This window comes from Nerophis ophidion, linkage group LG04, assembly GCF_033978795.1.
Source record: "Nerophis ophidion isolate RoL-2023_Sa linkage group LG04, RoL_Noph_v1.0, whole genome shotgun sequence".
NCBI lineage: Eukaryota > Metazoa > Chordata > Actinopteri > Syngnathiformes > Syngnathidae > Nerophis > Nerophis ophidion.
Genome location: NC_084614.1, coordinates 39,781,906 through 39,798,000, shown reverse-complemented (window position 1 = coordinate 39,798,000; position 16,095 = coordinate 39,781,906). Strand labels below are relative to the sequence as shown.

Genomic DNA, 16,095 nt, shown 5'->3' with positions numbered 1-16,095 from the left:
CAGGGGAGGACACCACAAAGACTGACAGAAATAATGAATAATAATAATAATAATAGAACTTATTTTTTACACACTTTTTTATCAAAATAAACACACCAATATTCAAAACAATAAAATCTTATCCATTAAAACAGATGAAATACTAAGACTAAAACACAATCAGTGAAGCATAAGAAATACAAACCATGCAAAATATATTTTTTTAAATCAGTGGGTGTTTGTTTTAATTATTTGAAAATAAAATTTCTTGGTTAAAAGATTTCAGTGTGTGTACAGGTACTTTTTGAAAACATTCAACAATACCGCGATAATAACAATAACCCTGATCATTTTGGTAAAGATAACATTAATATGAAAATTTGATATTTTTACATCCCTGAATTGAAATTACAGATAGTGGAATAACATACGCGACCCCAAAAGGGAGTAAGCGGTAGTAAATGGATGGATGGATGGATGGAATAACATACATTAAAATTAAATTATTTCTAATAGCCTAGTAACAGGAATATTTTGCCATGTTTAACAATGAAAGATGTTAAAATTGTTAAGTTTATACAAACTTTGTATTTTAATTGAGTCAAAAATCTACTGTTGCATTTATTTGAAAATTAATGCTGAATTTGACAAACGAGCCACCCGCAGCTATCTGGGAACCCCAACTGACCAGCTACTAAAAATTGACAATAGAAACGCATCAATAGTGGCTACTGACCTACTGAGGCGGGTGTCATAGCAAGACCCCAACATAGAGAAGAAATAAAAGGAATAATAACAAGAAGTACAAATAAAATGGAGTGAGGGAAAATAACGAAGGATGCACACAAAAGGTGTAGAGAGAAAACAGTTAACACTATACGGCAGTGCTTGGGCAGAGCCACGGGAAAGAGAAGTGTGAGTGGAACCAAAGCAGAGGAGTTGAACACAACTAAGGGTGAACCATCATAATCTACTGGCGCCGAGTGAATGGACTGAAGAGTTTAAGTAGTCAGAAGAAAATGGGAATCAGGTGTGCGGAAAGTTGGCTCCGCCCCGTGACCAAGAAACCAGGCACTACAACAAAAAGCCGACAGGCGGCAGCTAAGATCCCAAATCATGACAGTACAGTATACTGTACAGTACAAAACTGCAAAATATTTTTTGCAATCCAATGACTCTATAATGTCATTCACAACTTTGATAGCAGCTGTTATGGTGATATGTCTCTTTCTAAAACTTGATTGATGTTGAGAAAGTGGACCATCGGTGTCTAATAATTATACTAAGTCGATCACGAATAAACCTTTTTTTTAGCTCGGGCGCATTGGAGATGGGTCCATAGTTATTAACAGCTTTTGGATCTCCTCCTTATTAAAAAGGCAAAACATGGGCTGATTTCCAATGTTTGGAATCTCAATACTGGACAAGGAAAGGAAAAATAAAATATGCATAAGAGATTCTGCAATAAAATCAACCGGTGACTTTAAAAAGAAGGTCTCCAATTAGTCAGGACCTGCAGATTTACCAGGATTCACTTGTTGTCTTGACTTTAAACACATCGAGAGGAGTAAAATGGAAATCAAGGGTCATTGAAGTGTGATGGGATGGTGACAAGCAAACCATCCGGACATTTGGATGTGGAGATAAGGAGTCAAATAAAAAACCAAAGGAACTAAAATGTTCACTAAAACATTCGAAGATACAGGAGCTGGAGACGCATGAGTGCTCTTCAGGGCTGTACCCTTCCCCGTCAACCAGATATTGGACTGCCCTGCCCTTCCTTCTGGTGTCTAAAATGGCCTTCACGGTATAAGCTAGGTGACCATCGACAAGACCTCCAACCAGTGCCTCCACTCTTGTAGCGTGAGAACGATATCCACCAGCTCTCTAATCCCCACATCATAGTTTCTTCCAACCGCTGTGAGGCGACTCGAGAAGAAGGCACAAGGGTGAAGCATCTGGTCGACTGGGGAACACTGGGACAGAACTTCTCCAACACCTGTATCCGATGCATCAACCTCCAGAAAAAATTGTAAAGCAGGATCAACGTGCTTAAGGATTGGTGCTTTGGTAAACATTTGTTTAAGCGAACCATTTAGCAGCATCGCCAAATCCGATCTCTGCAGCAAATATACAGGCGTCTGTGGAGTATGTGGCCACAAAGAGATTGCCTTGCTTAAAGTCTAACAGGCAGCTGCCTGCTTCTCTGCCTATTAGGGGTGATTAAACACCTTCATCATTTATCTAATAAACCAAGGCAGTGACATGTGCACAGCGGGGGCATTCTAACTAACCAGCTTTGTCAGATAATAGGCTCACGATGAAAGTTATTTTAGCCTAGACAGGGGAATAAAAAAACAGGCTGCTGATTAAAAACTAACCAGCACTGATGGAGGAACTGCTCGCAGGAACCAGACTCACCGGTGAAACGGGGAGGGTGAGGAATATTGGTTTCCCGACGGAGGACTAACCGCTGGACGAGGTGGGAAGGTTTCCCGGCATGACCTGTTTCCTGGTGAGTCACAGTGCTCGTTTGATCGACACACTGTCTGGTGGTGCCAACATCGGCAGACAGGGTCTGGACGGCGGCACACAAATAACGGAGAAGCTGGTCGTGATTATCACAAGTCTGTCCAAAGCCAGTGAGCGCAAAGTGGAGTTGTTCCTTTTTGGTGGGGTCCATGTTGGCCAGTAGATTTACCGAAGTAGGACCCCAATGCACAGAAGAAACAATAAGAATTTAAAAAAGCACACTCAAAAAGGAGTGAGGAAAAATAACTAAGGATACACACAAAAGTTATGAAAAAAATGAAATAGCACACAAAGGGTTTGAAGAAAAACAGTTAACAATACACGGCAGAGCCACGGGAGCGAGAAGCGTGAGCCAAAGCAGAGGAGATTAACTCGACTGGAAGTGTGTATCATCAGAAATCTACTGGTGCCAAGTGAGGGAACTCGAGAGTTTGAGTATTCAGGAGGAAATGGGAATCAGGTGTGCACAATGGTGGCTCCTCCTCGTGACCAAGATACCAGGCACTGCAATTAAAAGCAGACAGGCAGCAGCAGAGCTGACAGATCATGACAGCTGGTAGCTTCTGTGCATTATAAACGGGATAGAAAGACCAATGGCTTCCTGTTTTGAGCCACTTGAAACATGGAAATTTGCATAATACTTTCCAACAACAACAAATAAATGATTTCAACAATAGTGTCTCCTGCTCCATTTTACAACTGGAGCCTAAGTTTTGGCCCTGCTTTTAAATAGCTCAACTTGGAGAGTATTAACGATCAAAAACTCCCTGGTTCAATTACAGGATTCTAGCACATTTCTCTATTTCTACTGGTCTGAAATATACAGAGCGTGGAGCTTCTAGGGCAGTATTATTACAAAACTGTGTGCTTCAGCTGACCTACATGTATCAATTGCTGAAATACCTAAAATGTTTGTTTTTAGGTATACAATACATTGTGTCCATGGCAGAGGATGTTGTACCCAAAGCTGACTACGACAAACTTTCTACAATGCTAACCTGATATTTCGTATGAAGCCATTTTTGCAGTGTAAAAACAAGGAAGAAAAATGCTAACCACAGCTAGACCTGCAGAGGTCTAAAGAAACATGCCAAATAAAAGTGGACCTCAGTGGACATAATAGTCCTACAATAATAGAGTTGTCGAAAGTAACAATATCTAGATACCAAGTTGATAACAAGAAGCAAAATAAACACTGATACTGTACACTCTTTTTCCTCTGTGAGACCGTTAAATTCTTGGAGCATGAGCACTGAGTCAGTGCCAAAGAAGAATGATTGCCATCTTAAACATTTTTTGCCAGTGTTTCCATATATTTATTTATCTGTGGAAGCCTGTCACGAATGCGGATTTGGCGCTTCCGTCCTAGCTAGGGCTGGGTGGTATACCGATATTATGGTTAATACTGGTATATTTTAGAAATAAATATATATTTGATTTTGATATGTAGCTTGTAACTTCACAACATACCGTATATGCGCCTAATTTGTCAGAGAACAAGATGTAGCAGAAATGATCTGGGATGTCTTGTAATGGCTTTGTTGCTATCTTTAGCAAGTAGAGGTACATAATTAAAGTGAAAGAGAGACCATGTTGTTTCATGCTTTTGTTCGGTAATCAAATACAAGCAGTCACGAAATTATTCGCTACACAAATGACAGCTGAGATCCACCACCACAAGCCCAGGAAGTGTACATTAACACCTTGTGCAGAAAACCTCCAGAAGAGTGCAACCCAACCTTCGACAAGTGCTAAGAAACTGCAACTTAGACACTCTTCTGTCGTTTGATGACACACTGCGTTACGTATTTCACCAGTAAGACAAAGTGTGGCCAGGGAGCCATTTGCTGAACGCTTTTTTTTATGACCCTGTGGTAAATTTTAGAGATAAGATAACAAAAAAATACTGCAAACATGGGAAAATAGAACAAAAAGGCATAGCGTAATGAGAAAGGCCTGAAATGTTGATACAAACAAGGACTAAAAACATAAAGATTTGTCTTTAAATATATGTTTTAGCCATTTATTTATTTCATTTCAAATGACACGTAACACTAACAACATATTGAAAGAATATTAAGAATAATATTTGTAGTTTGTTTTATGTATTCGAAGGATCCTGGCCACTGCTATGTTCTTTAGAATGTATATATCCATCCATCCATCATCCATTTTCTACCGCTTATTCCCTTTGGGGTTGCGGGGGCGCTAGTGCCTATTTTAGCTACAATCGGGCGGAAGGCGGGTACACCCTGGACAACTCGCCACCTCATCGCGGAGAACGTAAAATAGCTGAATAAAATTTATTATTTATGACCATATTTATAAGCACAATTATTTGTGTTTTAATATACAGCGGGAATATAGAACACTGCTGCTCTTTTTACAATGTATAGTTACCTCTTGGCAGATAAAATTAAAAGTTGAAAGACAATGATATTTACTATTTGACAGTTTGAAATTAAAAGTACTTGGGTTCAATTTTTTTTTTTAATTAGTGTACAAAATTCTGGTACCGTGACAACCCTACTCAATAATATACAGAAAGTTCAAAAGCTGGTCCTTAACATTTTGTCTGTATTGATTATATGCTGGTTTTTTAAGGTGAATGTTTACAGGTCCATCCTCTTACTTGCAACGTGTAGCGATGCATTGTGACTGACGGCTGTTCCCGCGCTGTTCCTGGCTACACAGGTGTAGATGCCCTCATGTGATTGGCCGCGTTTACCCACACCCACACTCAGGAAGAAGAGCCTATCATCTGACAAAAACATGGGCTGGAGTTGGCCATCTCCCGCTGAAATCTCCAGTGGCCGGCCATTGTGCAGCCACTCGATGGTCGGTTTCGGGTTGCCATCTGCCCGGCAGGAGAATGTGGCAGGTTTTCCAAATTTCACCACCAGATCAGAGGGGTGGTGGACAATGTGAGGGGGCGCATCATCAGCACAAACTCTGGAGCCTGTAAAACAGTTCATATAGTGAGATTGAGGAAGCATTAGAATGTGTTGAAAAGGTGATGCTTTACAAGAATTCCCGGTTTTCTCCATACATGTCAACATTTGCTTTGAAAATATGGGAAATTTCCTGAGAAAATAGGAGATTTTAATATTCAGGCTCCAGCATGTATAAGTCACCAGGATATGTGTAAAAAAAAAAAAAACAGGACATTGAAACAACACGTTTAAAAATACCACCTCGAGCAGTGGTATTTCAGATTGCTTTCTTTATCTTACTTTGGCCAAAAATAGAACTAACACATTCTGAAAATATTACAATAAAAGTATAGAAAAAAATACCGTCAGTGGTAAAGTTTGGATCAATGAAGGAAAAAAGAAAGTGAATAAATGTTTATAACTTAATACATTTACAAATGCATAACATTTTTTTTTCTTTTGTATTATTTTTTTAAACGAATTAAGTAACGTTTATGACAACCTTACACAAAAACTCTATATAGAATGTGAGATATAACATGATAATACAGACATGTATCATCTGTTTTCAAAATAGTTACAAAAAAGTAGGAGTCCATAAATTTACTGTAGAACCCCCTTTTGAAAATTCCTAGCGCCAACACTGATGGAATATCGGTGCGTGCAAAACAGCAGCAGGCGGCTGTGGCCTGCGGGCCGGTTCTAATACTAATCAAATATCATCCTGGGGGACAAGGATAATTCATCCGCAGGCCTTGACTTTGACACCCCTGCTCAAAACCAAGAAATTGTAACGTAAGAGCAACCAATGTGACTTCAGGGTCCAGCCCTATGGCAGAAAAGCTATATGAAATACGGGAAAAACAATGTTTTGTTGGTGTTTTTGTTTGATGGTAACGAGAATATCCGATTTGCTCGTGAATGCAAACACGTTTTGCCTCACGTCGTGTGTGCATGTAAACATAGTCCATGTCTAAACTTGAAACGAGCAGAACAATAATGCCATTGTTTGAATTTCCTGCAGAGTTGGATGACCACATTCAAGGAAACACAGACTGATGAACTTCCTGATAGCAGAGGAAGCTCAAGGGGCTCAGGAACGTCCACCTTAACAAAAGCACACAAGAACTCCCCCATCAACAGCATGTCCACAACCAAAGAAAATACACACTTGAGTATTTTTAACATGGACGTCATTGAGCAGTTTTGAAACTTCAAATTAAAAGAGCAAAAGAAGACATGTTGTGTGGCGTAGTGAAGTCATTCAAAGTGACACATTTCAAATTACTCCAGTCATTTAAAACTCATAACCCTACCAGATGTTTTTTTATATTAAATATGTACTAGTCCAACTGAAATGGAATACAAAGTGACCAGATCAAATTTTTTTCAACAGATTCTGGGCATGTACAACCAACAAAAGGAGTCCTCAGTTCACGATCAACGGAAATGCCTTGAATAATAGCTAACAATACCTTAAGAAGCCACACCCATTTCTGAGCGAGAGGAAAAGTATGGGGGCCATAACACACTTGAGACCAGACAAAAATCTTTTTTTTTCCATATGTCCTGTTGGGCGTTCACAATAAATGTATTCCTCATTTGGGAATAACTGAAACTGACAGTTTATGTTTACTTTGAATCGAATAAGAGAACACATTTTAATGTATTACGATGAAGTGGCGACTTGTCCAGGGTGTACCCTGCCTTCCGCCCGATTGTAGCTGAGATAGGCACCACCGACCCCGCGACCACAAAGGGAATAGGCGGTAGAAAATGGATGGATTTTAATGTATATTGAAATAATTGAAACAGTTTAATTTCTTAAACATCTTATTAGCATTTTGGCTGATGTGACCTCATGTCAGGCTTTCTATAGCATTATCAATGCTAAAATTATGTTTTCCTAGTAGGGTTGTGCGGTATAGACAACAGATTAGATAAATTACATACATTTGTCCATTGACAGAATTTGGAATAATATCATTATATCGTGATAATACATGTTAATGACACATTTTAGATCTGTCTGCAGATTTGACAGCTACAAGTAAACAAACGTGTCCTCAACACACTGTAGCATTCTAGCTGGCGGCTAACTTCCCGCCAGAGTGTAAAACCATTTCTTAGTCAGCAATCTTCACCTCCATGTCAGCCAATTCAATATCTCCGTAGAACAAGGAATAGCTAAACATGCAACACGACTCCACACTGTATGCTAACCACAAGCTAAAACTCTTAAAAGTAGACAAAAGTGGGCTGATCAAAAACCAATATCAACAGTAACGATACAAAGTATAATATATATTTTTGGTATTTTTGGTCGATATTCAGTGTTTGTATCGATATTTTTTTACTATCAAAAAAATATTTAGTCGTTTTCATTCATGAACATCATCAGCCAATAACAATGCCTATACCTATCACATGTAATAAATGTACATTTGTCTATTCATTTATGGTGAGCGCTATCGACAGTTTACCAATATCAACACAATATTTGAACCAATTCCGTATTCTCTTTCTCAGTGTGTAACATTTTCAGCCTTGTCCTCCAGTGATAATATTACTTCACAAGGACACTTAAGATACAAAGAATTGCAGTTTATTTGCCGTAATAAATGTCAATTATGATTTGCTTAGGTGAGTGGCTCCACGTTGTGTATGGAGACAAATAATTAACTGCTAGCTGCTTGTCAGCCGGAGGACTAAAAATAAATACAGTCATAGGGGATCAGCGTTTGTGTTCGGCAATAAAATGCATAGATCGGCAATAACAATCACATATTTTTTCACGAAAATCGGTGGCTGATCGATCGGCACATCCCTACTGGTATTGGTTTTCACTAGTAATCTGAATTGTACAAAAACTGTAGTAGTTTTTCCCTTAATAAATAATGTAAATTCATCCATCCATCCATTTTCTACCGCTTATTCCCTTTTAGGGTTGCGGGGGGCGCTGGCGCCTATCTCAGCTACAATCGGGCGATTGTACATTCAATGACAGCTAACGCTAGCTATCTAAATTGCTATTATTCACTAACAACACCTAAAGCTAATGCGCGTGCATGTGTTACGTACTTACGTAATGACGTCATTACATACGAGAAGCCATGGGAGGGAGGGGATACACTGTGTAAAATACATTGTTGGAAAGTTGGAGCCCTGTAGGTATGTGTGCAAATGTTGCAAACGGTCCCTTTAGTTGGGGCTTTACATTATTATAGTGTGTTGTTTTTATTTGTTGTGGCTTTTACAATTATGCTATCACTGAAAGTTTTTGTGTTGTAATTAATGATATTGTCTTGTGGCGTTTGCATTTGTTTAGAACTGTCTCGACCACCGTAGGTATCTGTCATTTTTGTTTTGATGATGTCATTGACGGGCAGGCAGACTTCAATAAAGTTTAACGTCCTTTTCATTCAGGTGCTAAAATGCATATAATGTCTGCCGATGTTAAATCAATGTTGTGTCATTTATAGTATCAATAATACCAATATATTTTGTCTTTTAAATCAATGTTGGATCTTCCGGAAGGCCAACTTGCCGAGCACAGATATACTTGAAATTGTCAGGAACTCGCATGGCTGCAGTATTTGTGACACCCAAGATGCAGGAACCAGGAGGACGACGAACAGATAAGATTATTTTAATGAATAAACAGAGGAGAAAGCAGTCTTGCATGAAACAGTTCAAAAATATAAATCAATCCTCAAGCGCAAAGGAGTGCGCAAAACAAGCATAAATGGAAACATGCTGATTGGCAGCCGGTCCACACCGGCTGCCAATCAGCAGGTGAGGAAAAAAACACAGCGCTCAGCGGGACAAGCAGGAAGTGGAAACAAAATAAGAGCACTGATAGGAAGTGAATACAAAATAAGGAAACAAACAGAAATGAGGTGACAGTTCGTCATTGAAATTTAGGAATATCAATCAATCAATCGATTTATCGATTAATTCTTACACTACTAATAAATACAGTATTTGTTTTCTAATTCAATTTTAAATCCTGTGTTTTTTAAGGTTGCTAGGAACGGTCCTCTCCAAGGTTTCTCATAGTCATCATTGTCACTGTCACCGACATCCCACTGGGGGGAGTTTTGTTTGCCCTTATTTGGGCTCTACCAAAGATGTCGTTGTGGTTTGTGCAGCCCTTTGAGACACTAGTGATTTAGGGCTAAATAAATAAACATTGATTGATTGATTGATATAAAGCCACAAAATCGGTGTTGATAAAAAAATAAGCCTCAAAACAGGGCTGGCCGATATATCGGTATACTCGATATACAGCGGGTTTGTCTCTGTGCAATATAGAAAATGACTATATCGTGAATTTCGAGTATACATTCTCACGTAGTGCTGGCATTACACTACAGGCTCTCCTCGCTCTTTCTTGTCCGTCATACTGTCACGTCGTAAGTCACATACGTATACGCCCTCGCGGAGAAGAGAGGTAGCAGCATGGGTAACGTTAGCTGTGAAGCTAGCGCGGCTGGGGGAGTGGTAATACGAGAAAAAGAAGGTGCAAATATGGTAACAAATGAAGGAAGAATTAATTCCCAAGAAAAACAGCAGGGGGTCCATCGTCTGGCGGTGGTTTGGCTTCAAGTGGGAATATGTCGAACAGACAACCGCAATTTGTCAAGAGTGGGGCAAAACGCTATTGCAATAAAAAGTAGCATTACTGCTGATATGTAGCATCATTTGAAAAGTCACCTGCTAGAGAGAGAAGAGTGCTTAATCCGCATATCAACATCTCCATTCGGTGCCACACGCACACACCATCAAAATTCCGGGGTAAACATTTCCAGATCAACACCGTATGAAAAAAAATTGTGATTTCTTTAGTTGTGATTACCTGCATGAAATTTTAAAAGTAGCATATATTAATGCAGTATGAACAAGAATGTTTTAATGTAGACACATAGAATCATCATACTGCTGTGATTATATGTATAATGTGCTAATTCAAGGCTAAGGCAAAATATCGAGATATATATCGTGTATCGCGATATGGCATAACAATATCGCGGTATTAAAAATCGCCCAGCCCTACCTCAAAACATTGCGACCTAAAAGTTGTTATGGGGTACAAAAAAATAAGATTGTAACAGGTGTTTATCAGGGAATTTATTAAATTATTCATTAAATATTTTTATGGCCAACACCTTGCTGTACAAGTACGGTACTCAGTGGCCTTGTGGTTAAAGTTTCCGCCCTAAGATCGGTAGGTTGTGAGTGGGGCTGGGCGATATTGCCTTTTTTTAATATCGCGACATTTTTAGGCCATATCGCGATATACGATATATATTACGATATTTTGCCTTGGCCTTGAATGAACACTTGATGCATATAATCACAGCAGTATGATGACTATATGTGTATACATTAAAACATTCTTCTTAATACTGCATTCATATATGCTCATTTTAAACTTTCATGCAGAGAGGGAAATCACAACTAAGTCAATTGACCAAAAGTGTATTTATCAAAGTTATTAAGCAACGGCACAAACATTAAAGTAATTTCCAAAACATAAATTGCAAGATTGTCAGAGACAATTTAAGTGTTAAATAAAAATGAGCTGCATAATAGGAAATCAAATAGTATTTGTCCTTCTCTATGTGGTAGGTTACTACGGTTATGAAATTCTCTTTATTCTCTAGTCAGTGACTTTACAAATGATTTTACATATTAGCAGTAATGCTACTTTTTATAGCAACAGCGTTTTGCCCCACACTCGACAAATTACGGTTGTCTGTTCGACATATTCTCACTTGAAGCTGAACCACCACCAGACGATGGAAACCCTGCTGTTTTTCTTGGGAATTAAGTCTTCCTTCATTTGTTACCAGATCCTCACCTTCTTTCTCTCGTACGGCTACGTTAGCAGCTAACGTTAGCCACGTCGCTACCTCTCTGCTCTGCGAGGGCGTGTATATGACATATGACGTGACAGTTTATGACGTATATAAGAATGTGCGCCTGCTTGTCTGCGAGAAGGAGAGACAGGAAAGAGCGAGGAGAGCCTGAAGTGTACGCCAGCAGCTAAAAGTCCTGCGTGTGAACGTATACTCGAATATTCCGATATAGTCATTTTCTATGTCGCACAGAGACAAACCCGCGATATATCGTATATATATCGATATATCGCCCAGGCCTAGTTGTGAGTTCAAACCCCGGCTGAGTCATACCAAAGACTATAAAAATGTGACCCATTACCTCCCTGCTTGGCACTCAGCATCAATGGTTGGAATTGGGGGTTAAATCACCAAAAATGATTCCGAGGCCTGGCCACCGCTGCTCACTGCTCCCCTCACCTCCCAGGGGTCAACAAGGGGGTCAAATACAGAGGACAAATTTCACCACGCCTAGTGTGTGTGTGACAATCATTGGTACTTTAACTTTAACTTAACTTAAGTGACACATTTAAAACTAATGCAGTCATTTGAAACTATCACTTCATCTGTAATTAAATACAATTAAACATGATAGTACAATATTGTGCTCATTTTCTGACAACAAGCTAACAATATCCCATTTAAATAAATTTAAAAAAAACATGAATAAGGCAAAAACAATGTTTTCAAATCTTCAGTTTAAATAATAAAAGTAATATTTAAAAGAGCTGATTCACAGTGGACCTCACACACATTCTTGCAATAGGGACGTTGAACTCTTTTGAATTGTTTGCCATTGTTTGGACAATGTTAGATCCCCACCGCGTTAAAAGCAGCCTACTCTTTAGAAGGCGACACCTTTACAGAATATCACGATTAAGAGTGGAAAAAAATGACAATATGAGCCAAAAGTGTCACGTAACAAAAGTATTCCAGAAACGTACCTGTCGCAAGTGCGATCATCACGCAGAACAGCGTGACATCTTCTCTGCTCATCGTTCTTCTCAAAACAGTAAACCTTAGCTGGCTGTATGTGTTTGGTTCGGATCCTCTACAACTTGTCAATAATGTAGAATCTTCCAAATATCCAATTATTGCAGAGAAATTGTAATTAATGTTAATATGAAAAGATTCCGCGCCAGCCGACTTTATTGGCTGCGCGAGCAAAGCTCCGTTGATAAATTCCTTTTCCTGTCGGCGGTATTTTCAAAATAAAATCAAAATGACCCATAAAATGTGTGTGCGTGTATGCGCGTGTGTGCGAGTGTGCGCATGTGTGTGTGCGTGCGTGTGTGTGTGCGTGTTATTGTACTTCTACCCTTATTGAGACATCAACAAGGAAAAGTACCTTCCATATGTGGAGCGGTGAGCAAGTAAGGACCGAAATTACGGTCCCATATAGTGATCATTCCTATTTATATATATATATGTCTTAAAGGCCTACTGAAATGAGATTTTCTTATTTAAACGGGAATAGCAGGTCTATTTCGTGATATTGCCATATTTTTGAACATCCACGATAAAGTTCGCAACTTTTGCTCGCTAATAAAAAAAAGCCTTGCCTTTACCGGAAGTCGCAGACGATGACGTCACCCGTGTGAGGGCTCCTCACATCCTCACATTGTTTATAACAACAAAAAGAGCTATTTGGACCGAGAAAAAGACAATTTCCCCATTAATTTGAGCGAGGATGAAAGATTTATGTTTGAAGATATTGATAGCGACGGACTAGAAAAAAAAAAAAACGAGTTAAAAAAAAAAACACGATAGCATTGGGACATATTCCGATGTTTTTAAACACATTTACTAGGATAATTTCGGGAAATCCCTTATCTTTCTATTGTGTTGCTAGTGTTTTAGTGAGTTTAATATTACCTGATAGTCGGAGGTGTCTTCACGGGTGTGTTGACGCCATGTCTCACGGGTGTCGACGGCAGCTATGGACGGCACAAGCTCAGCTGATATCCAGTAAGAAGCGACTTTTTAACCACAATTTTCTCTCCGAAACCTGCTGGTTGACATTCCGTTGGGATCCATGTCCGCTCTGATCCATAGTAAAGTTTCAGCTCCGGGAATTTTAAACAAGGAATCACCGTGTGTTTGTGAGGCTAAAGGCTAAAGCTTCCCAACTCCATCTTTCTACTGTGATTTCTCCAATATTAATTGAAAAAATTGCAAAAGATTCAGCAACACAGATCTCCAAAATACTGTGTAATTATGCCGTTAAAGCAGACGACTTTTAGCTGTGTGTGTGCGTAGCGCTCATACTTCCTAAAAACGCGTGACGTCCTGCGTACACGTCATCATTACACGACGTTTCCAAGACGAAACTCCCGGGAAATTTAAAATTGTAATTTAGTAAACTAAAAAGGCCGTATTGGCATGTGTTGCAATGTTAATATTTCATCATTGATATATAAACTATCAGACTGCGTGGTGGATAGTAGTGGGTTTCAGTAGGCCTTTAATTAGATTATCCCGAGAATAGTGCTCGATACCGTGGTAGAGCGTAATATATGTGTGTGTGGGAAAAATCACAAGACTACTTCATCTCTACAGAACTGTTTCATGAGGGGTTCCCTCAATTGTCAAATCTCCTGATGATTCAGGGAACCCCTCATGAAACAGATCTTTAGAGATTAAGTAGTCTTGTGATTTTTCCCACACACATATATATATATATATATATATATCGATATATATATATATATATATATATATATATATAGATAGATAGATAAATGTACATGTACTTACTACTCAGTGGCCTAGTGGTTAAACTGTCCGCACTGAGATCAGTTGGTCGTAAGTTCAAATCCCGGTCGAGTCATTAAGACTATAAAAATGGGACCCATTACCTCCCTGCTTGGCACTCAGCATTAAGGGTTGGAATAGGGGGTTAAATCACCAAAAATGATTCCCGGGCGCGGCACCGCTGCTGCCCACTGCTCCCCTCACCTCCCAGGGGGTGATCAAGGGTGATGGGTCAAATGCAGAGAATAATATCGCCACATCTAGTATGTGTGTGACAATCATTGGTACTTTAACTTTAATGTATATACATATATGCGTGTGTGTGTATACTAGGGGTGTGGGAAAAAATCTATTCGAATGTGAATCGCGATTCTCACGTTGTGCAATTCAGAATCGAGCCTCATTTTTAAAAATATTTTTTTTTTCTTAATCAATCCGACAAAAGAATAGACAGCAATATCAGAACAATGCAATCCTATTCCAAAACCAAACCTGACCCAGCAACACTCAGAACTGCAATAAACAGAGCAATTGAGAGAAGACACAAACACGACACAGAACAAACCAACAGTGAAACAAAAATGAATATTATCAACAACAGTATCAATATTAGTTATAATTTCAGCATAGCAGTGATTAAAAATTCTTCAATGACATTATCATTAGACATTTATAAAAAATAAAAAAAGAACAATAGTGTCAAAGTGGCTTACACTTGCATCGCATCTCATAAGTTTGACAACACACTGTGTCCAATGTTTTCCCAAAGATAAAATAAGTCATATTTTTGGTTCGTTTAATAGTTAAACCAAATTTACATTATTGCCATCAGTTGATAAAACATTGTCCTTTACAATTATAAAAGCTTTTAAAAAAAAAAGTCTGCTACTCTGCTAGCATGTCAGCAGACTGGGGTAGATTCTGCTGAAATCCTATGTATTGAATGAATCCACAATCCTTTTGAATCGGGAAAATATCGTTTTTGAATCAAGAATCGCGTTGAATCGAAAAAATCGATTGTGGAGAGGGGCGTGGTCCACGCGTTCCCTGCGGGCAGGGTGTGTGCAGCCAAAAGGTAAGTGGATATCTCACCTGGAATGAGTTATCTAATCACCTGTTCCTTTATTAGCAGCGCTGGAGACCATGAGCAGAGGAGATAGTGGGAGCAGGAGACACACACAACGGAGCCGAAAAGCAAAGAGAGCGCAACCGAAGAGGCGAGACTGCTGAAAAGCAAAAGACACTTTGATGACGACGTCAACAACAACAAAAAAAAAAACTTTCCTGTTAAAAACCCACGTTCTGAGGTGTTGTGGTCACGTCGGTCCGACGAACCCTGAAGGGGGAAGAAACAATCTTCCACCTCGATTTATAATCAAATCCCAATTACCACTCCACATCAACTTAAAGCAAAGTAAAGACAGCATGAGTTCATTTCAGACGGTTAATAATAAATAGTTTAGTGTACCTACCATTGTTCTCAGTACGACTAATTTCACTTAATCAAACCCCTTCTAACATTCCACACTACAAAATAATAAAGATATGTATGATTCTCTCACACTATTATGTTAGATCCACTATGGACTGGGCTCTCACACTGTTATACTACACTGCAAAACGTCAGTGTTCAAAAACAAGAAAAAAAATACAAAAATGAGGGGCATTTTATTTCAACTAAGCAAAATTATCTGCCAATAGAACAAGAAAATTTGGCTTGTCAAGACTTTCCATAACAAGTAAAATTAGCTAATCTCAATGAACCCAAAAATACCTTAAAATAAGTATATTCTCACTAATAACTGTAGTACTAAATGAGTAAGTATTTTCTCTTGTTTCATTGAAAGTAAAACCGCAAAGTCCATTTGGCTGTCATCTGTTTTAATTATGAGACACAATTGTGTCAAAGTCATGTTTTTTTTCGACATGCTTGAAATAAGAAATGATTACTTTAAAGGCCTACTGAAACCCACTACTACCGACCACGCAGTCTGATA

General features: G+C 38.9%; 1 protein-coding gene across 2 annotated transcripts in view; it reads right to left on the bottom strand.

Annotated features, from left to right (window-relative positions):
• Positions 1–12,518, bottom strand: part of robo4 (roundabout, axon guidance receptor, homolog 4 (Drosophila)) — a 69,532-nt gene extending 57,014 nt beyond the window's left edge. Inside the window, exons 1-2 of one of the 2 annotated variants that reach the window (XM_061898042.1) lie at positions 12,289–12,518; positions 5,144–5,470 (exon numbers count right to left, since the gene is read on the bottom strand). In XM_061898042.1, coding sequence (XP_061754026.1) covers positions 5,144–5,470; positions 12,289–12,340 — 379 coding nt within the window. In that variant the 5' untranslated portion in view covers positions 12,341–12,518. Of the gene's footprint in view, positions 1–2,400; positions 2,924–5,143; positions 5,471–12,288 lie in introns of those variants that run through there. The other variant, XM_061898044.1, reaches the window with a different exon arrangement.
• Positions 12,519–16,095: the final 3,577 nt, after the last annotated feature.